Consider the following 26,846-nt stretch of genomic DNA (forward strand, 5'->3'; position numbering starts at 1 on the left):
CTTAGGCAGAGTGAGATTTGTGAGCTCACGCTTAAAATCGATTTGATAGTACTGCTTCGAACGATCACAGACTAAGTCAGCAGGGGCGCGCCCGATAGACTTGCGATCCTTGACGGGCAGTCTGTTGAAACATAACCGACATACGCAGTACAGCTTCTCCAAGTGGTTGCTGTCCACAGTCGCAGCAACAGCTTCAGGTATTGACATAGACCCCTTACTAGTCATGATGGTAGTAATTGATGTTGAGATCGAAGATAGTTTCACGCTAGCGTCGAGATTGTGGCCGACTAGGGTTCTAGCTAGCAAGGAGGGTTTTGGCTAGTAGATTAGCTGTTTGGGATGCATGCATGTGATGCGCGCATGATTCATTTCTAGCTCTTTGTGACCGATACCATGCACGCGCAACCCTGTGGTGCATTGCAGATAATGCACGAAAACGGTTTTGGCTATAATTTCTGAACGGGATGTTTTGAAACAAAATCAACGCTATATTCTTGATCAGCACGTTTTTCTCAATAGGACTAGCCATTTAGCTCACTTCGGAAGTTTATCCCATAATTTTCGTACAGATTTGCCACCCGTGACCTGCCTCGTTGGCCACCAATACTATCTTTTCATGTCAGGTTCCCAGACCCGATGCGCCTATCCCTGAGGACTGGTTCTCAACTACTGACGGCGGCAACAGATCGGTGTGGATCGGCAACCGGCAGTGGCGGCGGACCCGGGCTGCCAACGAGACTAAATCCCGGTATCGCTGCAGTGGTTGTACAGTATCGTTGTTGATTGAGACTCGTGACGGGTCGTCGTATCTGGTTCGTGCCCCACGTCCCAATCGGCCTTCCTGTACCGCTGCTCCTGATCCTGCCCGGGAAGAGCGAACAAGATTAAGGCGCGGGGTTCAAGAGGAGGTCGCGCGAGGTGGCAATCGGCGTGATTTGGTTGCGGAGATTGTAGCAGATCACGGAAATGCTTACTTTAACACGAATGGTGAGGGAAATCTTAATGCTGCAAGGTATAGGGCTGGGAATGCTCCGGGAGACCGGCCCCGTCGCCTTGATCTTGATCGCCGGGGTTACTTCGAGGATTTCATAAGGCTTGCAGAACAACACGCCGGCCAATGTAGGGGCACGCGCGGGACCGGACAACAGATCCGATTTCTTCTGTACTCTAACGCGGAGAACCCGATGCTCATTTGGGCCACTGATCACGGTATAGCTGCTCTGAATCGTGCGTCTGGGCTATTGTGGGATGGAACGTTCTACGTCGCACCTCCTGGTTGGGAGCAGTTATGGACCGGAGTTGCCGAGATAGATGGCCACTATGTTCCTACCTATTTCGTCTTGATGACAAGGCGGACGCAGCAGGAGTACGAACGAGCACTACTGCAAATTCGTACCGACCTTGCTTCAGTGTAGTGTGAAATGATTTGCGAAGAGATAGAACTGTACAGTGTATCAAAACGTATATCGTTTTTAGCTTGTGATATTAAAGGGGATTTCACTAATATGCGTTTTCTGGCATGTTAGCCTGGGATTTTAGTTATCTCGCAATTGTCCAATGTCACTCACTGCAGACGTTATCACTTCGTACAGAACGATGAGTTTAGCTGAGGTTCTCCAAGGTGATTCATGTGATCAAGCGAAACTTCCGCTACGCTTATTCAACGTTCGTCGTTGTGAAAAGGCTACCAGACTACCTGTTTACACTCATCGCCGCTCTATTAATCGTGCGGGACAATCATTGGCTGAATATGATCGCCTACTGCTATTTGGAGATATTTCCTCTACATCATGTTGTATTATTTTCTGTCGTAATGTTGAGATTACTAAACAAATGCTGAATAATGTGAACTTCAGAGTGGGTGATACTGTCGTGGTAGTCGAACCACGATTTCTCCAGCAATACCTTGATGAAGGTAGGGTAACCCCCGTGATACACGTACGACATCCGATCTATAGATTCGACGTAAGTTCACCTCTGATGGATCTTCCATTGCAATCGAATAATACAACCTACTCGTGGTTCTATTTGAAGAACATAAAGTTACGTCTGAGTAGTTTTTAGATTGGTATCGTCGTGTGGGGGGACCTTGTGCAACCGTCTGCCCATACCATCGGGGGTTAATAATTGTGGCTGCGTCTCGAAGCCAGCGTTGCCAGGGTTCGTCTTAGAGGCAGAGTTGGATATCGATGAGACGATGTGAATGATGAAGTTGAACTTCTGCTTAACGGGTCTATTGCTAGCGGTCTAACATTTTCATCCATTTTTCTTCACGAAAGTGCCCTTCGATCATCTCAGTGGAGCAAGTTCAATTTGCAAGATATTAAAATATGCTGTTCGAGAATATTATCTAGAATTTCTGGATGGGATATTGGTGGATGGAGCAAGCCGGCTCAAGAAACAGAGGAGTTTTCGCTCCCTGTTGTACGGATGTTTCATGTTGTATATCTTCGACCACTCTTCAGTGTTGTGGGAAACGAGAAACTAGCTTTAGAAGACCGTTATCGACCTCTGACGCCTCCGCTTGTACAGGGGGAAGTTCGAAGTGAGTTCAGTATATGTATAATGGAAGTTATAATGGATATAACTCCTGTCATTTTAATTAGGTTACAAGTGAAAATAGATGTGAGTTTTCATGGACTATACTTCTCCATACCTATCATATTCATGACGCGAGAGATGTAAAAGTGTTCAGTTTTATTATATAGATATCATAATTGGATAAGCGTTGATAAGGAAACCTACTTCAGTTCGTAGTTTTTATCATATTATACGTTTGTCATATATTCGATAAATCGACGTCGCGGGTTATCCGAGAAGGATGGGAGTTAGGAATTTGCTTAATCACTTCAATCATTAGAGACTGCTAGTTAAGGTCGTCCTTCGGTAACACGATCAAGTGGGAATGGACAGGAGAGTGGGGAAGCGAGCACCGGTTCAAGAAGCCGTATGACAGGTAACATAATGTGTGTTGCAAAGTTATATCAGATCTGTTATTGCGATAGTATATTTTAGTTTTGCGTGATTGCATTAGGGAATATAGTATGATGTTGATGCCTAACGAAGTCATTAGATTAAGTTTCAGTACGTATCATGCACTATTAAAGAGATGAAGGATAATCATTGCATAAAATCAATACCATTATTCAAGATGTGATTGTTTGGTTTCTCCCATACCAAAATGTGAGAACGTGGGTGATATTAAATTTCCCAAAAAATATTCATGGTTCAAGTGGATGATGTTTCCGAGAGGAAGCTATGGTGTTGCATATATTTATAACGTTATCCTCTTAGGAACTAACTATAAGTGTGAATCGTTATTACTGGGCCAAGTGTAAAATATAGAGCGAAAATTGACTATATTCAAGAACAGTGAGTTATTTTAGTATTTCATGCTGTATAGGTGAATTCATCAGTAGAGGGTTGTTGTTAATGTCAATGTTAGACTCTATTGTATATCGTCAGGAACTTCATGCTTTCCAGTGGAAAGTTTCCACTTGTTGTTACTCACTTATCCCTTCTGCTTTTCGAATCCCTGGATCTATGTGTGTTATCAGGTTCTACTAGACAGCGAACGGTATGGACCCTGATTAATCAAATAACTCTAGCGTGTCTGGTTCGTTGTGACAGTAATTTCGAGTAAGTATTTCCAACCGTCAAGTCGTAGGATAGATCCTAAATCTTTTTCATATTTGTCTTCTGGGCACGTCGGTCGTTTGTTGTAGTCACGAGTAAGTATGTTCAACCGTCAAGTCGTAGGATAGATCGTTATTCTTTTTAATATTTGTCTTTTGGGCACGTCGGTAGTTTGGTGTAGTCACGTCGAACAATTCTGGTTCAAATATTCCAAGTCTCCTCATGAGGTAGTAACGAAAGTCGTATACGTCTAGGCATTCTGATTATGCAATGCTTAGATTTCTGTCAATACTCTCATTCATAATGTTGAGTCCCAATAGCATTATGTGATTGTTTTGTGGTCTAATTAATTTATACAGCATGTGGATCTTTTGAGTAGCATGTCATTAATCCGCGCATGACAACTTGCTCAACTACGCGAGATCATGTGCTTACAAAGTTTGAATGGGTATCGCCACTCGCAGTTAACCCGCCGGGGAGAAACTTCTTACGGGACCCTGATACTCGCCATAGGTTCGCCGGCTAGGTCATTTATGTCGTAAGCTTTCTAGTGCTATAGAAGAGGAGCTGTGAAGCGGCCCGTGAGGGCCGAGGTGTATGGGACACGTGCTTGTCTCCAGTACAAAAAAGTGGTCCGAAGGCGCGCGTCTCGGCTCTGGCAGGAGCCCCCTATGTGGCCACATACGTTGGGACCGAGATCCACATACGTTGGGACCGCTAAGCGGGATCACCTGTCCAAATCTTGCGCCGTTTCTGGTTGCCTTGAGAATTCCCCTAAAAGTAGAATTTCGGGCGCGCGAGATCTACGCCTTGGCTTTTCTCGGAGGACCAGGTTTCACCAACTCGCCAAGCTTGGTGATCTCGGGTCCTAATGAACTCTCGCCAACATGCTCAATCATGAGATACGACCGCTTCTGGACCATATTTCGCCTCTTTGGCGTCGACACCTAACGAATTTCCCCGAGATGTGGCGGAAACTGGTTGAGGTAATCCGTAGTTTCGTTCGCCCAAATGATCTATTCCGTTCCGTGCGCACGGTTACAGCAACTTGGTATTGGTGTAACATGCCAGTGGCTCAGATATTGCTATAAAACTTGGTGAACTCATCGGTATTCGCCAAGTACGTGTCGTAAAACGCCGATATCTTGGTATAATCATTTGTTTATGAAGATTACACCATCTTTGGCGATATCCGCCTTTTATCGATCACGGTTGGTATATTCCCGGGTCGGAGTCGAATATCGCCAGGTGATTTGTTCAAATCTGGTTTTGTGACAGGCTTTCGCCACAACTTTGTGATGATTCCTGTCCGGCGAGAGTTTTATCAAGGCCGCATACCGCCAAGTTGGATTCAACCGCACACTTCCCCCTTGGTTCTGCTTTTCGTTGTCTGTTCTCAGTGACTTTCGATGTCTTTGGACTCTGAGTTCAAATGATTATCATGTTTTGTGATAGGGCGATAGGCGGTCTATCATAGACCGATCGAGTACAGGAGAGTTCGCGCGGGAAGCCCAGGATCTACTTACATGGGTTTTACCACGGCAGAGTTAATCCTTTGTCAACTTTGCCGAGCCGGCAAGGCCCAACGAGGAAGTTGAACAGCGTCGTATGGCCTTGTATGAATCGGTCAGTGATCTCCGATCATCATATCTCCATAGAGATTCTCCTTTTCGATGGAATGCTCCGACCAAAGCTCGAGTTCAATAATTCATGGCTGAATAAGGCTCCGACCAAGGCTCCGACCAAGGCTCCGACCAAGAAGCAGCTCAGGCTTATTTGGAGAGACTGCGGCAGCACTTGAAGGAGGTTCAACAAACTGGGTCACAATACATCAAACAGGTGGCAAGGAAGCGAGCGCTGGAACATAGAGAGGATATGGAGCCTGAAGAGGTGTTTCAGGTAGGTTGTCCTAACAGGATAGTATCCTAGTGCTGGTGACTTGAGTTCAGGTGGGCGACAAAGTTGCCTTTAAAAGAGACTCTTCGGCCACAGTACATAGCTCTAAGTTCCAGAAGCGCAAGTTCCATGGGGTGTATCAAGTGACCAAGGTGTTGTCCCCAACCAGTTACCGGTTTCTAGTTACCGTTATCTGGTTACCCCATTACCAGTCGTTGCGTCCCGAAACGACCTTATTGGTAACCGCGCAACAATTGCCATAAGACACCGTGAACGTAGTGAACAGCTAAACGAAGCCTAGAGAATAACCAGTTCTTGTTCCCCTTTAAAACGTGTTTTTTACACTACTCAGTTCTTGTGTTATCTCGGAAACTGCTCCAGCACTCAGCATAGCCCCACAAGGCTCGCTTTCTGCCGATTAACGGACAGAGGTCTTCAACTACCAACTCCTCACCATCACGGTCTCCTCGAAGACGATACAGGTAAAGATAGTCTTCTCCGGCATACCAGTCGTCCTCAACACTGACGACCGAATACTCCTGACGAACTTGGCGGTCTAGAGAGAAGTTCGACCAAACGAACACCTTGTCTCCGGGGACTATTGACATGTGAATCACATGTCAATAAGGGTGTTCACACACCGTGAATCCTTGTGTTAATCACATGATGTGATTAACACAAGGATTCTGAATTCCGAGTCAACACTACCATCAAAAAAACAACACCAACTAGTGAGATTAACTCACTCGCCTTTCCTCAGCCTTGAAAGGCCACCGCCTTATTCAAGGCTCACCATCCTCCATTCGGAGCTCGATGCGCATCCGCTCGTTGTGCTTTCTCAGTTGATGAATGAAGAATCGTTCATGTGAACGGCGATGACCCATGAAACACTTCAGGGCACCGTGCAGGCCCTCGGCAGCGTTGTTTGTACTATGTCGCATGCCCGCTGGAGCTGATCAGACTGATCAGATCAGTATAATATACCCGAACGTGAGGTGCCTCGCCAATGGAGGATCAGACCTGCTCCTCCACGTCCCAGATGCGGACCATGTGGTCACACCTACCCACGGTCGCCACGCTCCTACGACAGGAGACAAGTGTTCCCTATGGCAATCGCTGAGACTCACCTCGGCTGTATCTCATCGGTGTCATCATCCAGCAGTGCTATGCCCTGCACTGGGCCAGTGTGCCACTCTGGGAACTGTTCCCAGTCGGCAGCCATCTCCGACCATACCTGTTGGAATATACGAGTGCCGAAAATCGGGTATTCCTAATACTGAAAGGGTTCCATCGCTGCAACCAATGAGAATAGTGGAGCTTGGAGCATGCAGAGCCAACGAGCAAACGCCATTAGCTGGTAGGGTCCGTGCCAGCGCCGGCAAAGGACCAATGCGACGCCAGAAGCGCAACGTGTCATCGTCACTGGTTGATACGAGGTACGACCCGTATCGTTGAAGGTCGAGGATACTGTCAGAGTGCGCATTAATGGTCTGCGCATTAAAAATATAACCCCTGGTATAAAGCCCCTCGTAAAATATATTACCCTCAAGATCTGAAGAGTCCTCTCGTGTAGAATACTCATCTGCCCATAAAACCCGCCTCTTGCCACACGGCATCGACTATCAGGTACGAAGCACAATGCGCGAACCTGAAAGTACGACTCTCCCGACTCTCCCTTGGTACACACAGTATGACTGTCGCTTACTGGCCCGATTTCGAACACCCTGTTGGTTGCCAACGCCGCGAAGTTCAAAAAGTGGTCGTAAAGCCGTACCAAGCCTTCTAGCGAGCCGATTGCCACCTACAAAAAACTTCACCCTCGTCAGCGGCGAGTCGCCACTGTCCAGAAAGTGCATCTTACCCATGGCCTTACAAGGTTTTGAACCAGCGCCACCGGTTACCCAGAACCGAAGACTAACCAACGCGCTATCCCAACTCTTAAAACCAAAACCAAAGTAATCCCCCAGCGGCTGGAAAGCCCAATTTAAGCTCTGAAATAATTAAAAGTATATTGCCTAGGTTTGAACCCTATACCGTTGCACTTACTAACACGAAACTTAACCACTGAACCATACACTCTACATAACAAGAACTTTTAAGTGTTCTCCATGGCGACCTGTTATTGCTTCAACGTTCCCCAAGCGATTGGGTAAAATAATGCTAATATATATTAATAGATTATAATGGCGCGCGGTTTTTAGTTGGTTAAAATCGGGTTTGGCTAAATTCGGGCGGAGCCCCATATTTCACAACCCTAAAATCATCTACTTGGCAATCCTTGTCCAGAAGACCAACTTGGCGGGAGCTGTCCATGTGCAGTTATTGCCAATACTGATGTTGGCGGAATGAGAACAACACGCAAATTACTGCACATCTGTTGAATTTTGCAGAATCCACCAAATCTTAGTCCAAATCAGTTGTAGAGTAGCGTATTTCACCACATTGTTGTAATCTGTTTTAACACTGGTATCACCTACAATTCCTGTCTTTAGGCCTGCGAATCTGTTTGGCGTCATTTTGGCGATTTCTGAGTTGGCGAAATCTGATACAGCCGCTTTTCTCCCATTTGCCATGATTATTCCCTTTCACTCAGCGATGCTCCAGAACCCATTTTCTAGCGAATATCGATGAATCAGCATTGTTGCTGCTGCACACCAACGATCCGCTCATAAAGGTCGAAGTAACACATTGCATTATTTACGTTGCTCTTTTGGGTGTGAGCGGTTAGATTCTCCTGTTATGGCAGCTCCCGCTGTTAGATCCCGTACTAAGTAATATATGGCAGACGCCTGTTTGCAAGTGACCTCCTCAGCTGCACCGTGGTATAGTTCTCAAGAGTACGTCCGGAAAAGCACTGATCTTTGGGAAAAAGACGGACGTACGGTTGCCGTCTGAGTTGAGTAGGAAGCTTTTTGTCTACAATTCGCGGGACACATCTTGGCGGGAAGAGCCAGTTGATCATTATTGTAAGGGTAGTATCCCGAAGTAAAGACGTAAGTCGGTCCTCGCACTCAACCGTGAGAAGTTTCGGGTGGTTATGGCCGCCAAGGAGGAGGAGGACGAAAGAGAGAGTTTCGCTAAGAAGCTCTGATTCTGCATGTACATAATATTCTTCCTTCCGTATGATGATAGTCGGGTTGTGTTTGCTGACAGTGATGACGAATGAAAAACGGCACTCTCAGGGTGCTTTCGGAGGCCGAGCCGCGGTCTCGAAGAGTGGTCGGGTCGATGAGTTCTTACAGGTCTTGTCTCAATGTATGATGCAGAGGCTCTTTGCCACTACATGGCGGAGAATAGCACCCGTCAGCGTAGTCACCCTGGGGATCTTCTCGGTTAGGCAGTACTCTCAATGTGAGGGCTCGAGGGATTCACGCGCTGACGAGCAAGTTTCTATTTATGCTATGGGCTCGGTTGGGCCTACTCTGGAGCGAACAAGGCGGGGGGCGCAGCGTTTGTCATTTTTACCCAATGAAAGATGGACCCGTGTAACTCTTGGGGATGGGTTCGGTGGCGCTGTGGCAGAGAACGGTAAAGCCTGGCTGTGGAGGAAGGGTAATAGCAATGGGAAGAATGGCGACGTGGTAGTAAAGGTGGTGCCGTTTCCCTCGGATGTGCGAGCCGTAGACGTTCAATCCTCGCGGACTGCACTTTGGCTCCTGGGAGATGATGGTAGAGTGTATGTCGTGCAGAATGTTGTCGCTGCTCGTGGGAAGAACTCTATCAGCGTGTGCCCGGGCCTGCCTCAAAGTGTTAAGTTTTCGGCGATAGCTGTGAGTGCTGGTCACTTTGTGGGCCTGGACCAGGACGGTGGAGTATGGTGTCTCGGCAGCAACTCCAGGGGACAGTGTGCGGTAGATCCTGCTATCCAGGGGGTACTGGGTGTCGCTACACGGGTATTCTTTGGCAAGAAGGGCCCGTATGTGCGGGAGCCTCGTGGAGTGAGTGTAGCAGTCGGTGACTATCATACTATGGTGTTGGACGACAATGGCGAGGTCTGGTCCTGGGGTGATGATACTCTCTTGCAGCTCGGTCATGGTGACACGAGGTAGGCGCAGGTAGTGAGGGTAGTCTCCTGAGGAAGCATCATGGATAGGTGTGCTCCGAACAATTCATCCCCGCTAGAGAATATGAGGGAACAGAAGTCGCCCTCGCAACCACTAGTGATTTATGCACCCTTCCAGACTCACTTACGGTTTACTCCAACCAAAGTTGCAGATGTGCCAACCGACTTCGACCAGCAGCATACTCGGGAGCTCGCCCCGCATGTAGGCCCCTCCTCCCCGATCGACTTCCTACGATAGTCTATAGCGTCCATGTCGGCCTCAAGATTCGCGATTTTAGAATTCGGGCCTCGCTCCTGAGGGAATCTTCGCCGGTCCGAATACGTCATTCCTCGTCATCAACGACACGCCTTACGACCATACGCCCCACGACGAACACCACGATGCTGTCTATGCCTGTGGCGACAACGAGAAGGGCCAGTGCGGGAGGAGTTTGCAAGTAATGCTGGGATATGGACTTCGACCCGCGAAATTGATTATTCAGTATTCGCAGCAGACCTTCATGCGGGTCCGACTTCCGAAGCGGATACAGGTCCAGATGGTGCAGTGCAGTAGTGGTCATTGTGCTGCATGGGTTCGGAGGGTCGTCGTCGGCGGCGGCCCTACCCCGGCTGCTGGGGAGGAGGGGCCTGCGATGAGGGACTGGGGTATATACACATGGGGTGAGAACACAGCTGGAAGAGTGAGTCCCATGGGGGGGGACGGCATTTGTCGTTCATCTGCATCAACTCACAGAATAGCTCTACTCTAATTCATGCTCCCGTGCACTTCGATCATAATCAGGTGTCCACAACAAGACGTCAAAGAGATGTGGTAATACCACCTCTAGATGTGACCAGGAACTTCCCCCGCGGTAGAGTCCGTTGGCTGGCTGTGGGTCCGTATGGTACAGCAGTCATTGTGAGTGAATCGAGTAGTCCGAGAATCACTGAGTCCGTACCCAGCACAGGGTAGTGTTGGTAGAATGTACCATGTACTTACTCATGCACTATTGATTTCGCACCTGCTCTCTACGAGGAGCCAACGTACATGAGCCAGCTGGGTTGAATGATCTACTACCACCTACTCCCTGCGGCTCTCATCGTTTGATTTCCCATCACAGCGGTCTCTTGTGCACCACCGCGTTGCTGTTGGAGATTGGGGAAAACTGATTATTCTCATGTTTGCTCAGTGAGTATTGAGATCATGTCAGCCATCGATGGCGTCGACGCTGTGGATAATGCAGTTCTGCAAGCTGTACTATCGGGGGTTCCATAGTCCCTCACCGTGCCGTCACTTCTATTTCCTCAGGCGGAGACGCTGTCTTCAATGCCATCCATAAAGCCATTTATTGAGGCTTATCGATCGATCGTCAACGCTGATGCGGAGCTCGCCACGGCTGTGAATGACAGACAAGCCCTTTACCGGAATACGGTGGAAATGGGTACTGGTCGGAGTGCGGCGTGGACTGGCTTGAGGGGCCTGGTAAGTGCTAGTTTGAGTTCTCCGTCGGGGTATTCTCTTACCTTAGGCTCCGCGGAACCCCATACTCCGGCTGCACATCTGGAATACCACTGGAGGGAAGTTATACCCAGAGGACGCAGCAGAGCGATGGGCATGGTCTGAGGCCGTCCCCCAACATCATGTTGACTGGTCTAAGGAGCTCTCATGTGGGAGGTGGACGCTCTTTATAAAGGTGGGCAACTATGAAGTGTAATTCCTCTCATTGATTGTATTCCTCGCCGGTGGATGACGTTACTATTCCTACATCCCCTCGCGGTGGGAAATTTAGTCACTTCAGGGTGATGTGGTATCGGACGAAGGCTACACTGTGGGGATCTCCAATGCCGTTAAATTCTCGGACGTGGTTGAGAGACTCCTCATCCTGGGAATATCCGATGACACTTGTGAACACAAAAGCCCCGCGGTATGGGAGAGGAAGGCTGGAGACCGATACGATGGTATCCAGCTCAGTCAGGAAGGCACCAAGGTGAGTGCTGCTTGTGGAAGCTTTTCGAGAAGTATGATTAGGAACTCGTGCTGAAACTAGTCTTTTTCATGCGAGACTATCCTGGCTCCATGGTTGAAGTACCCCCAGAGATAGAGAAGATCGTCACTGGAAGACGACGTATAACGATGCCGACCTTGGTGAGGAACATCTTTGCATTTGCTGAAGTAGTTGCTTGTGTTAGGTCCGCTCTCTGTGGGGCTACATCCGACGGGAAAATCTAGTTATCGAGAATGATACCGGGGAGGTTAAGTTCAAACCGGACGCGCTTCTGACAGCGGTAAGTCACATCAAGACTGGCAATGACGATGTTGTTGCCTTCGTCAGCATCTCTTCCCTGAGGACTTGATGACGCCTGGACCGCCTCCAGAGAGGACGGTAGAGGAGCTCTATGATGCTGCGTCTCGGATGTGCAAGCCTCCCGGACCAGTAGTGATAAATCACAAGCTGAAGTGAGTACTGTAGTTAGCAATGGAGTTTCACCCGTGATATGAAAAACACTATTGAAGAAATATTTCACGGCTACTGCATAGCGCAAATATTTTCTTCACTGAGTTTTACATCACCCTACGTAAAACGCGTGAAGCTCCAGTGAATTTGATCATGGAGTATTGTCAGTTTCGATCAATTTGACCCGACGGCCTCGGAAATGGTGTATACGATACCAGTTGACCTCAGCTACTGCGACACTCCATTGCAGAACACAACATGTGGGTGGATGAAGCTGTTGATAGTGATCACTCGAGTAGTTCAGGCAGCGAACCGACGGCGAGAAGACTGGCTTCATTTCCTGACCTCAAAACCGATGCCCTCTCTGCACTGAAGAGTAGCTGCAATAATGTGAGTTGGTCTAAGCTATGATGTGGGTCGGTTTCAGCCATCATGTCTCAGCTCATAGTTGCGGCGGACCGCCTTGACTTCATGAGGGCCTTTGCCTCGGACCCGAAGGGAATTCTCGAAGCGGCCCTGGAGGGCCGACCAGTAGAACAGGCAGACCCTCGCGATAAGGAGACTCGAAAGAGGCTGCGAGAGGCTGAGCTGCTCTCCTGTGCATCGCATCTCGTAGCAACGACTATGACTGCAGAAACGTCGGAGACGAGCGCGGAAGACACTCCTCACGTGACACGTTTGAGATCAACTCCGCGACGATGATGACTTCTACTGCCGCATTGCCTTGTGAATCGAGATCGGCCCTCATTGTATACTTGCCCCTCCCCATCATTTGTGATTGTTTGAAGACGACGACCGTCACCCTCTTGCGTTTCCCAGCTTGCAATGAGCACGAATCGGTTCAGGTTTTGATGCATGATATGGGGGTATGGCCTCGACCAGAAGCAGTAGATTAGATCGATCGAAGCCCTTCGGTCCGGGTTTTACGTATGTTAGTGGACTCCATGGCAACACTCACCGAGATTCTGCATATTTGCGCTTGTACAATAGCGGCGACTACGACCATATTCCGCGCTCTATACGACCGTATTATATCCTCTCGGTCATGAGGGACGGCCTACGTCGGTCTACTTTGAAGAGAGGTCGGTCCTTGGAAGAGCTCAGCCCCGTATCTTCTGCAGCCTCGGCTGGGGCGGGGAGAGTTGACGATATGGAAGAGGCACCTTTGAGGAAGCGGCGTAGGACCAGTAGTCTATGCTCTGAGCACTCTGCACTGGAGGAGGCTGAGCAGCTTACAGATGAAGGGCAGGTGAGAAAGCTCCAGTGACATTCTCGATGCTTCTTCATATTGCAATATCACTCTAGGTCCATCTGGGGGTACCAATACGAGAGGATGTTGGAGGGATGAGAAGAGACGAAGAGGAAGCTTCTTTCGAGTCGCCGCTAAGTCAGGTCACGAGACCTTCGTTCCTAGCAGTGTTGTCGTCCTCGGAGGAAGCTACTCGACCGGCATTAGATACTGTGATGGAGGGAGACGAGATTGAAGTATGGCTCACTCATGGCCTTCCTGGCTCCACTCACCTCGATCAGGTCCACGCTGCACAATCTTCACATTCACAAGTGTCCGAGTCCTCGCCATCGGTGATGTCTCTAGGCTCCGAGACTTCGGAAGCGAGCACACCGGTTGAGGGTTCCGAATCGGAGGAGGAGAGCGCGGGCATTGGAGAAGCTGTCGAGGCACTTGAGGGGAACTCTGAACAGTCCTCAACGAGATCGACTGATGAGGAAGTGTTGATGGAAGAAGTTGAGGTCCACGGAGGGGAGGAGCATTCTGAGGAGGCAGAAGTGATGGAAGACGAATCTGGAATGCAGGAGCTAGATATGGATAATGTAGAGTTGTTGCCCGCACATGAGAGCGAGATCGGGAAACCTGATGCGACACACGATGAAGAATACAGTGACGGGGAGGAGGAGGTCAAAACGCCGACAGCTGATTCCCTGTTGGAGTACAAGGCTGTTGAAGACACCAATCTTATTGAGTCCTCATCCGAGTCGTTGCAGTTCTCGCCTGATGAGGAGGTAGAGAGCCCTCTGGGCAGCGGGCCGATCGAGTGGGATCATAGTCCGACCTCTTCGGGCGGACTACAAGAATTGGATGGACACTCTTCTCAACGGAGTCAAAGTGAGGAGCTTGAGATACTGGGAAGTGAACAGGATGAGGATGAGGCGAATAATGAGGGATCCACGGCTGAGGAGCATTATGATCATGGGGGAAGGGTCGAAGAGCGAAGCGGTGCGAGCACCACTGTTCTTTCTTGTTCATGCTCTCCCATGTAGGAGTCCTCGATGATGCTGAAGGCGATCGAGAGGCTGTAGACGCAATGGAACCGGCGCCGATCCCAATGTCTGCCACTGGCCGGCCTCTACGACGAGCAGCAATCGCCGCATTGGAAGAGATACATGCGGAAGCTGCATCCAACAGTACGCTATTGGTTTGTTATGGGAACCTCATCCCCCAAATTCTCGTGTTATTCATCCGCCTAAGCGTCGCTCCGCTGATGAGACTGTGCGTGTTTCTCAGCTCGGCCTCACCACTTTCACTCTTCTCCTGACGCTGTGGACTTTCAAGATGAACACGGTCAGATGGCTGAGGTGACTGTAGAAGTAGTCGCTATTATCACCTTGGTAGTTTGGAACTGTGCGCAGGAGGAATATTCCCCCATGAAGAGCAGTCCGAGAAGGCGAAGTCCCAGAAAGGGAAATAAGGCAGAAGCATCGACTGAATCCATTAGTATGGCAATGAACCCAGCGTCGGCTGGAGTGGTCCCAATGGTGTCGAGTGAGGAGGTTAAAGAGGATTCAGTACAGAGTCCAACAGGGTCTGACCTGGCGAATGAAGGTAGCCTACCTTGAGTATGGGTTCTGACGGAATTAATGCCGTATTGTTGTTGGGTTTATACTTGAAAAAATATTTCGCTTGATTCACAGTATGGTGAGCCCCTGAGCCCCTCACTAGCTGTTGGTGTGGTCAGGCTCTATAGTTGAAGACCTCTCTTCGCTTCCGGCATCTAGTGTGCTATCAGTGCCTGTTACACCGGCACCTAGACGAACTCCACGAGGTGGAGGACGATTGACGCAGATCTCATGCTCGCCGACTGTTCGACGAACTACGAGAGCAAGTGCACTAGAGGCAATGGATAGGATCCACTCGATAGGTATCCACATCCACTGTGAAGTAGTCATCTTGCAATCTTCTCAGCTGTTGGTCGAGATGTGGCGCATGCATCGGAGTCAGGTGGAACTAGCGATGGTAAGAAGTCCGAGGAGCCTCTCTTGAACGTGTGAACTCAAAGTCAAACGCATACGACAACACGGCTCATTTAGACGCGCATCGATGCACACTATCTCACGAGGGTTCAGTTTTACCCTATTGAAGCTGCTGTCTCTGCATGCTCCCTTTCACTCTTAGGAGGTCATATGGAAGCTGCTACTGCACTTCTTGAGGCGATAGGCGAAGACCATGCCCGTGCGACAAAAGAGAGGTCCTCAAGAGAGAGCCCACCTAGCAAGTCGATGAAGTCTCGTGATTTGCACGTACCGCCATCGATTGATCCTCCTATCCACCGTCCAGTAGCAGTAGAGAATGGGGATAATGAAAGCCTGGTGGGTGTGTGATTAGCTATGGAAGTGAAACCCCGCCCATTATAGGCGTCATCCTCGGTACGCGGTGATGTTGAGAAGGACGTGGAGGGTCTTCCGAAGATAAGACACTCAGCGTACAACTCTTAGGCATGCCTTAGCTACCATGTTTCCGATTTTGTCAGACGCTTGCAGGCAAAAGCTCAAGCTGACAGTTCTGCTCCATCATCGTCGAATACGTCTCCAGAGAGGCGGAGGTGGGATACCTTCGAGTTCTCCACGCACAGTGTTCACACTCATCGTTTTGATAGGAAGAGTCGATCATCGGCCACATCCTCCAGCGCTACTTCTGAAGTTACACCGACTAAAACCCGGTAGGCTCTGTGTTGAGGCTGGTGTGGAACTGCTAATGTCAGGAAGCGTCTAGCCTCTACTGTTGCCGCGAAGTCCAAGACGAAGCCAAAAAGAGGAAGGCTCGCGGCCATTCCGGAGGAGGAAGAGCCACAGACCACGAAACGGCCTACGGGACGAGGAGGTCGAACTGCGGGATGATTCCCTCGACAATGATGAGCACGGGTCACCACCGTAACGTTAACTGTTTCATTAATAGTCTCAGGAGGACTATTATGTGATGCCACATTTCCGGGAAGGATTGCCGAGTTCAGAACTAAGATGTTGAGTTTGAGTTCGTTCGGCTCATATCGATCAACATGGCGAGCGCTACATGCTCGAATGTGCTCCACCTGTCGTAGCATTAATGGTTTGGTGGCTCGGCGTTGCAGTGCATAGTTTTGTGTTAAAAAGCATGGACATGTCCAACAACTCCCTTCCACCTCTCTCCAATGATTGCTTCCCCAATCAGTTGATGCATGGGGAGCGCCCAGCCCCAGAGAGTGTGGGGATGAGCCATCCTGTGGAGGCGATGCAAAAGAAGAGTCTCGTCAGTGCGGAGGTGCTACATGCCTATCAGTGAGAAAGCTATGTAGCTGTCCTCAGGCCCGCACTATGGAGACAGCCTCAGTGTTGTTCGGCATGAACATGCCTAGCAGAATGCTAATGGAACGTAACCTCCTCAGTACTTTCCATCGACTGCCTGGTGCTGGACCGTAATATCCTACTTAAGGAAGATGGTGGCCACCGTAGTCGTCTTTGATTTCAGGTCGAGCCTTCTGGGTTTAGAGACAGTTATGGGGATGGACGACACCATAGAGGCGGCTGATTACATGAATCGTAATAGGGTTGTCCGAGTCTGTACTGTAGTATCTCGTATAATTACTCTATGCAGCGTTAGTAGTTAGGAACTACGTTGGAGAATAGTAGCATATGCTCAGTACAGTTGACCGAACTGCTCTACGTGGATGCCTAGTTGGTGTTAGAACACGTATAATTAATTTTAAATACTCACGACTTAGTAATGGTCATCGGAGTTGTATTTCCCTCCTCCACACAACCCAGGCCTACGCAAAGACATTCGCACTTCCTTTCTCCTCAGTTCCTGAGAGTTCACCATTCCCGCGCAGCAGGAAACCGGTCCATGATCAGATGGAGCAGAAGTTGGATATGTGATTATGGGATGATTGGAGTCTGATATACCTGAGAGCCATCGTAGTACTAGTTTCAATAATCAACATTTGCGTTTTCGTTAAGTATTCAACTCAAGGCTTGCGCACATACTAAGTGTCTACTCTATTGGATCCATCCCAATTGGCTCTCTGAGAGTTTCTGTCTCAAACTTTTAACTGAACATACCAAGGGCGGTCGTGGGATCAATGCGAATACTACGGCTCTGTATTTAGTGTGTCCGATTGCGACGTGTTTCGGCATGTCTGATCCGGAAGACAATGCGTCGGCGTATAGCGAGCCTCGTCGAGGTCGCCATTCATCACGGACGAGGAGTCGGTCTGGTAGGCGAGCCGAGGCTAAACTACTACCCAACCCTCAAGCAAGCGTAGGCCCTCCGGGTCGCGACAATACATGTCATCTTTGGAGAGACACGGGGAAGTGCCGATATGGGGATATGTGCAAGTTCGAACATGTTGGTGAGAAACGTGGTGCTGTTCGGAGTAGAGTCGACCCTGCGGAGATTCCGACGCCGCGACACCCGTTGATCCAGATAATGGAAAGGTGCAATCTGCCGGTAGTAGAGGAGGTACCCTTGGCTACGACCCCTAGTGTGAGTGGCAGTAAGCCTGAGGTCAGTGTGACACCACAGCCTACTGCTGTTGCACCTGCTACCGTGCCTGATGTTATCGACGTGTACCCTGCGAAATTGAAATTTGGAGAGAAGGAAAGGGTTGTTAGACTTGAAGGGCATATCACAATCGGAGAGCTATTGGCGAAGTATGGTTCCAAGTCCAATTTGAATGTGTGCAAGGACACAGATGGGGTCGAGTTAGATCACGACTTAACGCTATCCCAGGTACTGACAAGGGGGCATATCGCAGGGTGTTATTGTCTGGTTTGCTCAAGTTCCACGCCTATGTGATTCTTCGTTGCAACTTCTTTTGGAGGCTCTTAAGTTACACAAGTGGCGTTCGTTAATCTCAGGTTCGAGCTTTAGCGGGCTGCAAGGATGCATCGGATCCCGTACAGTTGGAATTGGCCGCTGAAGAAGAGTGGTAATGAGTCTAGACATATCGACTCAGTAATGACGTTGAGATATGCTTCTTATGAGCCTCCATGTGTCTTTTGAGTTGGAATCAGTGTGCCAACAATGCAACGGTATTCACGCGTTAAACGGCTATTGCTCTGATCTGCTCGACGAAGACAGACGCGCCATACGATCAGTGACAGAGCTGCCCAGATCTCCGGCACGATCTCGATAAGCATTGACATCGCCCGTTCCAGAGCTTGTCTTAACATAGTGGTGGTTTATCCTGGGGACGATTTAGAGCCATCAGCTTTGAGACGAAGTGACAATTCCCGAAGAGGTCCTAGGTTCTCGATAGATCAGATTTATACATCTACGAAACATTCATTAGGAGTGAAGTCGTCGGTATCGTAGTTCGATGATTAGAGCTACGGTGTTATGAGTAATTGCTAAAGGCGAACTCAGCGAAGCACACCATCTCGTCCAGGGGGCAAAGACTAAGTCCTAAGAGACACTCCCATGTCATCACATGAATGGAGGCTCGTCACCCTCATCACTCAGAAACACAACTCAGTACGATTCGCTCTTCTTGGAAGTTTGCCGACAGTATAGGAGTCGCCTAGACTCGCTAGAGGTTCGGGAGATTGCGCGACATAAGCCTAGCTCTCGGTCATGTCGTTACCCGATGACCTCTCTAGCTCACTCAGCAGAGGTTCAGAGACATCTACCTATGGGTTGTGATATGTTACGTACCTGTCACAACTAAATAGGGGTCACTGTAGAAACTACTCATCACCACTCGGAGAATGTTCCTGATCTGATACTGAAACGGAGCGGTCCACTGCCGCCGACCCCTGTTGACTCGAATGCTCCTCAGCGCCTCTGAGCATGATAGTAAAACTTATCGTCGCGAAACGAACCGGTCTGAACTGGTTATCCTACATTCTCTTTCGAGCTTTTACGAGTATGTCAGATGCTCTGGCCAGCACCGCCACAATTGCTGGTGAACTGCGAAGCGCTGGTACCGCCTGCAGAATGGCTATAGAACAACTACTTACCACATATTTCTCACTTCTACTGCAGTTCTGGCGCCCTCGTAAGCTTCCATAGCCTTCGGCAAGGTAGAAGCACTCTCTGTTAATGAAGCAATCTAGGGGAGATGAGGTAACTGACTGCATATATAACACCAGGAGGTGACCATCTCATCAAGTCTCAGGAGCTCGGTCACCGAGTCGACCAACTCCCTAGTGATCGCGAGCTCTGTGATCCGCCGCATCTTCTCTGGTCGAAGGCCGCAACTCGCCAACTAAGAGAGCGAGGCATTTGCCTTCTGCAATGCGTAGACCTACCGTGCGGTAGTCCTTATCAATTCTAGAGACTGCTTGAACTACGGCTTCAGTGTGGTCTTGGTATCTACCGACCTGAGAGCTCTGCTTATGATAACTCGTCGCTACTTGATCATTTACTTTTGCAATACTCAATATCCCCGTTGATGGGGTACATGTCTGAACCAATAGTCTATAGCTACTGTAGGTTTCCTCTCCGACCTATCAACAGGCAACACTCGATTAATCCAAGCCAAGCTGTTGCCTGCCTGCTGATTGAGTATCTTTATTTCTTTAGACAGAACACGCTGTGAGCTCTCCAGTGACTCACTGAGTGGTACTACACTGCCGTTCGCGTATGCTTCGGGCTCCAATAGAACACCTGAGACCCGACAACAACTTGAGATAGTGCTACGCCCATGTGAGTTGTGTCCTACCGAGATGGGGATGCGAGGCAGGTCTATTCCCTGCCCTGGGTGGACTGCTGCTGCTGCTAGCTGCCTGATTTTCTGATAGGGTCTCAAGACGCGAGTCGGAGGAGGCAGGCTCGGGCTGGAGAGGAAGAACGAGCGAGTATCGGGGGGAGAGGAGAGCTCCTCAGATCTCCAGACAGTTGGATCATCCAGATAGAAAACCGTCGGTCGAAGTGAACAATGGACAAGAGAAATATCAGCAAGTGGACCCAGGGACTGACTCCATCGAGCCGGGCAAAAGGGAGGGGGCATCAGGTTAGAGTACGCGCTTACTTGTGAATCCGATCTCGAATAGTAAGCAGCCAACAGATGTCCAACTCGACCTTTACGCCCGCTACTGTCGGGGAGCCTGCTGGACATTGAGACGTTGAAAAAACAGGAACACTGGAGAGGCTTTCTATTCATATGCCTCTGTATTATGATGCTTCCGCCCTCGAACCTGCGACCCCCGCGTTATTAGCACGATGCTATAACCGACTGAGCTAAACGACCAAGCAATACTCATCATTGATGCATGATGCAATCGGAAGAGAAACGTCACTCTTACTTCTCGCAGGCCTGCGAAGCACGGACGACTGGTAGTAGGTCTAGTTACTCTCATCTTGCCCATCCTCCACAGGTTCCCAATATTCACATACTACAACCCTTACCACAATACGAGGGAAACACAGGAGGGAGGTTGAATGGATACCAAAAGTCAACAACAACAACAACAACAACAACAACAACAACAACAACAACCGCAGCAGCAGCAGCAGGAGCAGTCATCACTTGCGCTTGCGTTGGTTCTTCCGTCTCTTCTGATGTTGGGTCTGCCTCTCTGTAGACGCCTCCAGCTGGGCCGTGCTCGGGCCGGTCTTCACATGCTCACCTTCAGTAGGGACCACACCTACCACATGGAAGAACTAGTGAATGTAATCACGACAAGAGTCCGTACCCTGAGGACCACGCATCAACTGCATTTGCTTCTTCTTCATCTTCCTACGGTAGTCAGAACGTTCATGTTTCGGTAACCACCTATAGACCATCTCGGTCATCAGGCCTCCAACTCCACCCTACCTCTCAGGGTCTGGTTTCTTGAATGCTGACGGGTTCTCCGGATCGAAGCCCTTAGGGTAGCGAGGCTTCCGCTTACGGTGTCGCTTCTTAACCTATCCAATAGCAAATCCAAGATATGCAGCGTGCTCAACTACATGTATTGGTGATAATATGAAAATTCTGAGAATTCTTTTTGAGAAATTCTCATTGGTTTCTGTACACTTCTACCCGAAACCGTATATAAACTCCGATCATTAGCGAGGGAATTCCTAGACTTAGCAAAGGAAAGCGGACATATTTTCCAACACGAGTGATGCCCAGTATCACCTCGACATTCTCTCCCTCGACTGCTGCTGTAGGAGCTGTAGCTGCCACCTTCCAGCTCCCCATGCTAACGTCCATGCCCTCCAACTCCTCAGGGTCCACATCATCTATAGCATCCTCTATTGCTTCTGCTTCAGATGATCTACTCGGGGAAGTTGAACTCAACAGAGAGCTCGTACCCCTACCTTTGCACCAGTCGCTCCACCAGCATAGAAGCATTACTCAAACTCTCTGAGCTCGGGGCATCCACACGTGAGATAGCTGCTACCTGAAACCCCTACCGATAACAGTACTTGTATTACCGTCCGAGCACCTACCAGTCCTTGGACCGCCTCGACCGCCCCGGTATCTCCAACTTTGCTGCCATACAGTTCCCACGTCCGTACAGCTTCCTCGTAGAACTTGTTACGAGTGGCAACATCAGCAACATACCTATCAGCATAGACATTGTTCGGGTGCATACGTAAACCTGGCACGCTCAAGTGTGAGCAGCTCGGCGGTTCCAGAGGCGTCCTGCCGACTCCCGATGAATCAGCGAGTTTCAGTGTCTATAGAATAGTTTTCATCAGCGTGTCATGAGGGTTCGTCGGTGTTTTAGGACCGATCGTAAATCCAGTGGTGATACGAAGGATAACTTCGAGACACCTCCAAGGACATCGAGACCCTTACCTCAAAACCGCAGCTGCATCTCCCGACGAACGTTTCTGCCAAAAGTTCAGCACCTGAGACCATACAACTCCTCCAAGGCAACAGACAGGTGTGATTCACTTCAGTGATCTCATTCCTCAACGCAGCGCGGTCCTCGGCCGTATCCCCACTGTGAGCACCGAACCTCTGCCTTACTGCTTCTGGCCTTCCCATACTAATCTGAAGTGTGATCATCCATACACTAGAGGTACTGTCCACCCTTACCTCGGGACCGAGGGCACTCAGCAACTTGGCAGCCTCTGACCTAGTCGTTGGTGATTCAGCGAGGAGACCAGCCAAAGACAAACGCACAAATGTGGAATCCCCTGAAGAGCTGTTCGAGGCCAGCCAGGACTTCAAAGTGTCGACCTGGAGGATTCCAGATGGAGCATTTCCAAGGCACACCGATGAGACCTACCGCCTCCTCCTTCACTCCGCTAGCATACTGTATAACAGCCCTGCACACAGCCGCGGTGCCGCTGCGAGCGAAACTATCCCCTAGCTGCGCCTCTAGCTGTGATAGTACTCCTCGAGCTTCGGAAATCTTCGATCGGGACGATAAAGCCTGGCAAAAGGAAACCATGGGCAGTCAACCACAGTAGTAGTGTTCCTCACGATGCTCTTGTTGAGACCCAAGGTCTTCAACTGACTGGCCGTCAGCTTGCTCTCGAGGGACTCAGCTTTACTGGCGAGTCGAACCCTCTTGAGAGCGTCGAAGAGTGAACTGCCCTTCGGTCTTAAGGTCACTAACAACAGCATTTCAGACGAGTCCTTTTTCCTTTTCCAGTGCTACCAAGATTGTTGCATGCAGTTGCCATAACCGAGATATCGTTCTTCATGCCTCCTATTACAGGTCGCATTATTTTCTCGTATATTCTATCAAAGCAGACGGATGCACAACCAACTACCATTCAACGCGAACCCTACTCTGCAGCCTCACCGGTCCGCCCCTGTAGTTGACGAAGGTAACTATGAATATACACCATAATCAAATATGAAGATCCTTAACAGTCGTACCCAAGTTGAGCTTTGATCCAGTTGAGCTCAGGGTCCGAGTCCGTATCGATATCAAGCTCGCCCTTGCAGAGGGACGAGGCCAAGACCTGCAACAGAATCAGAGTTCCAACAAACTACGACTAACATGATTACGAGCATGTCCTCGGCCTTCACATAGTCCTTCTTGAGAAGATAAGCACATGCCAGATTGTAAGCCAACTGAAATAGAAAGATCTTCCACATGTCGTCCATGCAGTATAAGTCCAACCTCATAGGCATCCTCAGGCTCGCCTAGATCCTTCATCATCCTATCCAAGTCGTCAGTGCTGCCCCCAGACACACAACTTGCCAGTAGATTTATCTATACCTCAACTCGAGTGGGAGAGCTAGGGTGATATACTTACCGATAGTAACAAAGCGGATTCAGAATCTACCCCATTGGATTCATTTTCAGCTTCCGCGAGTAGTTTCTGGTAAAGCCCTGTAGTTTTCGAGTATCTGCCGGTGCTCAGGTCCACTCTACTACTAGCAGTAAATGTATACTCACTGATGAAGTCGATAGCGACACTGAGCTTCCAACACCTGCCACTTCTCGGAATTGCTGTCACCATTTCTCGATATCTCCTCCAAGCACTCCTGAGAAAGGTCAAATTCTCTCTTCCTACTGCACTTTGTATGATACCCCCTCTCTATTGAGGCGATAAAGGCAGTAGGCTCGATAGTAACTTAGCGTAGCTCGATCCTCCGATGAACCTACGGGTGGTATGCTTATGACACTCCTGACCAGAGTAAATGAGAGCTCGCTCATCTCCCAATAGTACACTTATCTAGAGCCATGGCGGTCTTCGAATCCATAAAGTTGAGGCAATTCTTCCACTGCGACAACTGAATCTGGCTATACCTATTCGAAGGGAAACAAGCATGCTAACGGGATCTACATCCATAACACCGAGTTCCATATTCACCCTCCTATTACAAGTAACACATCATAGCCTGCGTATTCTCAGGTTGTTTGCTCAATACTAAAGATAACAACAACAACCGATGAACAGCCCTTCGACAAGCCAGTATTCTACTCTGTTTAGCAGTCCTGCTAGCCTCTTGATACGCCTCGTCTCTAAAGCAGCGATCGATTTGATAGAACTGCTCCGATACTGTGCCAGCGGGAGGAGCAGCCTTTCCCACTGTCGCTGCCGGCATGGAAGGACTTCGAAAAAACTTATCCTGGTCACTCGTCATACCACGCGGATTCCAACTTCTAGAGACGATCGCAGTCGCTATCACATGCCCAACTAAGAACACAATTATCAGTGATACTCTTGGGAGAAACTTTCTGTCGGTGTCGACAGTTCAACTTATTACAACTACTATCGCTACGACAGTAAACACTTGTTGAAGTCGCAGTTTATGACAGAATCTACTATCTTAGATGTGCTTACTGAACTAATCCTTATACCCATCAACATGAACAGTCGTCATAGCACGGCCGCTAGGGTCATCGTGCTCCATAAAGGACTTATCCCACTTCATCGCAGCTCCGGTAGAGCAAGCAATAGAAGGCCCATAAGGGACTGTCTTCACGCCACAAGCTTGAGGGAAATACTTCTCAAATATCTGCCGGTAGAGATATGCCTCCTTGGTGAGTGGGGTCGATTCAGGGTAGCGGAACCTGAGTACTACCACTAGTACAGCCCTGAGACGAACTAGAGCATCTCACTCAGCAGTGTCCATCATATCGTCGCTGATCTTCTCATCAGCATAGTCCCTGAGCCTGTCGATCCAGCCGTACCCCACTCCATCAGAGAACTGCTCTTTTTGCCTCCATAAAACTGAGTCGGGAAGGTAGGGATCCTCAGGGGTGTCGAACGCAGCCCTACGAGGAAGTACTCAATCATCACCCAAGCGTGGTATCAAGCGAAAACTCACCTCAGGATTTGCTTTTCCATAGTGCGACCACCACGACCGACCATCTTCAGTTCAGGATCAATGTTCATAGCTACCTCCAAGAACTCGCGGTCCAGGAAGGGAACTCGGGCTTCCACCCCAAAAGAGCACATGGCCTTGTTGGCCTACAAAAAAGGAGACGATACAGATGACAGACACCAAATAGCAAGGGCTTACTCTCAAGCAATCGAACATGTGAAGCTGGTCGATCTTCCTGACACATTCCTCATGGAACTCCTTCGAATTGGGGGCCTTATGGAAGTAAAGATAACCTCCGAAAACCTCATCGGCACCTTCCCCACTGAGGACCATCTTGACGCCTATCACAACACCTGTCATGAAAACCCGGGGTAGCAGCGCTTACCAGTAGCCTTGATGAGACGAGTCATGAGGTACATAGGAGTCGAGGCGCGGACTGTGGTAACGTCGAAGGTCTCCAGATGGTAGATTACATCTTCCAACGCGTCGATACCATCCTAGAACCAACAAGGTAATACACAATGAAGTGAAAACCTCTTTACCTGTAAGGTGAAGGTGAACTCTCTATGGTGGGTACCGAGGAACTGAGCAACCTCCCTAGCAGCCTTCACATCGGGAGAGCCTTCAAGCCCGACACAGTACGACCTGAGGACCGTATCACGTACTCATAACACTCGATAGACGCCTACCTCAGTCGTGCTATCTTGGGGAGTTTGCCTGATTGCCTTAGTTTCCTACAGTAATCCTCATCATCTCCACAAGCCTGTCGCATACGAATACGAGAGGCAATACTGGCTACGAGGCTAGAGTCTAGACCACCCGACAGGAGCACTCCATAGGGGACATCGGCCATCATATGGGACTCTACTGAGTTCACCAAAGCTGTACGAAGTTCCTCAGGGGTCGGCCTTTGGGTGGGAATCTCGAGTCTCCAGGAAGGGTTATACCATCTCTCGAACTTGTGAATACCTGTATGGGATGAAATTCGGCTCCTCACAGTCGCTCTAGGAGACCTACCGTGCTTGACTGAGTCGTAGTAGTGTCCTGGAGGGAACTGCTTGTAGTTGGTGCATCGGTCACTGAGAGCCTTCATCTCACTGGCGAAATATACCTCACCATCAGGACCCCAACCGATATACAGAGGAATGATACCAATCTAAACAACCAATAGTAAACCGCCTCTCCTTACAGCAACACTCCTACATGGTCTCTAGCAGCAACATAACGACCGCTTGTGGCGTCATAGATAACGAAAGCGAACATACCACGTAGCTGGTTGAGGAGGTCTTCCATTGAGTCCCCACGGTCGTACCTGTACACTAGGGCGTCCCCCAAGGCCAAGTCATCAACCTCGTATTACATGTGGAGCATAACCTCACAGTCACTGCCGCTGGCGAACTCAAACCCCTCCTTGATAAGCTGTTCCCGAATAGGTTGGTAGTTGTATATCTCACCGTTAACAGCCAGTACCTGTAGGCCCCATCGTTTAAGGAGTGACCTCCCGGTCCAGAAGCTAGCCTACAGTCGTGTGATCCTTGTTGTACAAAGGCTGAGCACCGGACTCTACGTCGACTATCGCTAGTCTCTCATGAGCGATGAAGACGTCCTTATGGCAGTAGCAGGAGCTCCAATCCGGACCGCGATGACGAATACGCCTACGAGTGATGACATGCTTACTCCCAAGGTGAGTCCGGTATCGTCGTTACTACTTGGATAACTGCAATCCTGTTGGTCTGAATATCTCAGCATCCTCCTTAAGGCCGAATACCGCCAATATGCCGCACATACCCAAATAGGAGTCGAAAAACTAAATGTGGTGTTAAGAATAGCCACGAGCTTAAGAGCTCTACGAGAGGAGTCTTTAGGGCCTCTCTTGAACTT

At 49.4% G+C, this 26,846-nt stretch overlaps 9 protein-coding genes across 10 annotated transcripts; 5 read left to right on the plus strand and 4 right to left on the minus strand.

The window, feature by feature from the left end:
• Positions 1–6,546: 6,546 nt before the first annotated feature.
• On the minus strand, positions 6,547–7,845 carry Pmar_PMAR023751 (hypothetical protein; the record flags this gene model as incomplete). The annotated part of the gene is made up of 6 exons (XM_002785978.1): positions 6,547–6,592; positions 6,660–6,802; positions 7,076–7,180; positions 7,238–7,333; positions 7,434–7,523; positions 7,801–7,845. 6 exons carry the CDS (start codon positions 7,843–7,845, stop codon positions 6,547–6,549), a joined length of 525 nt encoding a protein of 174 aa, XP_002786024.1.
• A 1,088-nt stretch (positions 7,846–8,933) lies between these two features.
• Pmar_PMAR023752 (regulator of chromosome condensation, putative) lies at positions 8,934–10,675 on the plus strand (the record flags this gene model as incomplete). Its single annotated transcript, XM_002785979.1, has 6 exons — positions 8,934–9,113; positions 9,222–9,577; positions 9,626–9,797; positions 9,874–10,032; positions 10,078–10,275; positions 10,377–10,675. 6 exons carry the CDS (start codon positions 8,934–8,936, stop codon positions 10,545–10,547), a joined length of 1,236 nt encoding a protein of 411 aa, XP_002786025.1. The 3' UTR covers positions 10,548–10,675.
• A 226-nt stretch (positions 10,676–10,901) lies between these two features.
• Pmar_PMAR023753 (hypothetical protein) lies at positions 10,902–12,036 on the plus strand (the record flags this gene model as incomplete). The annotated part of the gene is made up of 6 exons (XM_002785980.1): positions 10,902–11,057; positions 11,104–11,268; positions 11,374–11,562; positions 11,604–11,720; positions 11,765–11,860; positions 11,908–12,036. 6 exons carry the CDS (start codon positions 10,902–10,904, stop codon positions 12,034–12,036), a joined length of 852 nt encoding a protein of 283 aa, XP_002786026.1.
• Positions 12,037–13,014: 978 nt separating this feature from the next.
• Pmar_PMAR023754 (erythrocyte membrane antigen Pc96, putative) lies at positions 13,015–14,813 on the plus strand (the record flags this gene model as incomplete). The annotated part of the gene is made up of 6 exons (XM_002785981.1): positions 13,015–13,279; positions 13,336–13,515; positions 13,561–14,263; positions 14,308–14,451; positions 14,552–14,655; positions 14,763–14,813. Exons 1-6 carry the CDS (start codon positions 13,076–13,078, stop codon positions 14,811–14,813), a joined length of 1,386 nt encoding a protein of 461 aa, XP_002786027.1. The 5' UTR covers positions 13,015–13,075.
• A 1,601-nt stretch (positions 14,814–16,414) lies between these two features.
• On the plus strand, positions 16,415–17,175 carry Pmar_PMAR023755 (Proteasome maturation protein, putative; the record flags this gene model as incomplete). The annotated part of the gene is made up of 4 exons (XM_002785982.1): positions 16,415–16,561; positions 16,606–16,715; positions 16,769–16,839; positions 17,102–17,175. The coding sequence occupies 4 exons, from the start codon at positions 16,415–16,417 to the stop codon at positions 17,173–17,175; spliced, it is 402 nt and encodes a 133-aa protein (XP_002786028.1).
• Positions 17,176–17,626: 451 nt separating this feature from the next.
• Positions 17,627–18,231, plus strand: Pmar_PMAR023756 (hypothetical protein; the record flags this gene model as incomplete). The annotated part of the gene is made up of 2 exons (XM_002785983.1): positions 17,627–18,028; positions 18,157–18,231. The coding sequence occupies 2 exons, from the start codon at positions 17,627–17,629 to the stop codon at positions 18,229–18,231; spliced, it is 477 nt and encodes a 158-aa protein (XP_002786029.1).
• Positions 18,232–18,944: 713 nt separating this feature from the next.
• Positions 18,945–20,357, minus strand: Pmar_PMAR023757 (hypothetical protein; the record flags this gene model as incomplete). Its single annotated transcript, XM_002785984.1, has 7 exons — positions 18,945–18,952; positions 18,996–19,081; positions 19,142–19,227; positions 19,272–19,349; positions 19,398–19,505; positions 19,549–19,620; positions 19,962–20,357. 7 exons carry the CDS (start codon positions 20,355–20,357, stop codon positions 18,945–18,947), a joined length of 834 nt encoding a protein of 277 aa, XP_002786030.1.
• Positions 20,358–20,658: 301 nt separating this feature from the next.
• On the minus strand, positions 20,659–24,256 carry Pmar_PMAR023758 (conserved hypothetical protein). Of its 2 annotated transcripts, XM_002785985.1 has the most annotated exons (22): positions 24,119–24,256; positions 24,019–24,064; positions 23,864–23,943; positions 23,725–23,795; positions 23,590–23,678; positions 23,447–23,540; positions 23,311–23,403; positions 23,196–23,261; positions 23,064–23,149; positions 22,974–23,015; positions 22,840–22,922; positions 22,662–22,792; positions 22,465–22,611; positions 22,272–22,415; positions 22,128–22,226; positions 22,029–22,081; positions 21,677–21,791; positions 21,545–21,636; positions 21,363–21,501; positions 21,057–21,148; positions 20,935–21,014; positions 20,765–20,886 (listed from the first exon to the last, which is right to left on the minus strand). In XM_002785985.1, the coding sequence occupies exons 1-22, from the start codon at positions 24,240–24,242 to the stop codon at positions 20,765–20,767; spliced, it is 2,088 nt and encodes a 695-aa protein (XP_002786031.1). In that variant the 5' UTR covers positions 24,243–24,256. The 2 variants fall into 2 exon arrangements, with proteins under 2 accessions (XP_002786032.1, XP_002786031.1); XM_002785986.1 differs by lacking the exons at positions 23,590–23,678; positions 23,725–23,795 and having other exon boundaries at positions 20,659–20,886; positions 21,545–21,623; positions 21,673–21,791; positions 23,447–23,523; positions 24,119–24,242.
• A 139-nt stretch (positions 24,257–24,395) lies between these two features.
• On the minus strand, positions 24,396–26,751 carry Pmar_PMAR023759 (conserved hypothetical protein; the record flags this gene model as incomplete). The annotated part of the gene is made up of 12 exons (XM_002785987.1): positions 24,396–24,711; positions 24,760–24,915; positions 24,969–25,111; positions 25,164–25,306; positions 25,351–25,462; positions 25,508–25,610; positions 25,655–25,934; positions 25,983–26,121; positions 26,169–26,277; positions 26,326–26,435; positions 26,488–26,620; positions 26,675–26,751. The coding sequence occupies 12 exons, from the start codon at positions 26,749–26,751 to the stop codon at positions 24,486–24,488; spliced, it is 1,731 nt and encodes a 576-aa protein (XP_002786033.1). The 3' UTR covers positions 24,396–24,485.
• Positions 26,752–26,846: the final 95 nt, after the last annotated feature.

This window comes from Perkinsus marinus (assembly GCF_000006405.1).
Source record: "Perkinsus marinus ATCC 50983 genomic scaffold scf_1104296931952, whole genome shotgun sequence".
Classification (NCBI taxonomy): domain Eukaryota; phylum Perkinsozoa; order Perkinsida; family Perkinsidae; genus Perkinsus; species Perkinsus marinus.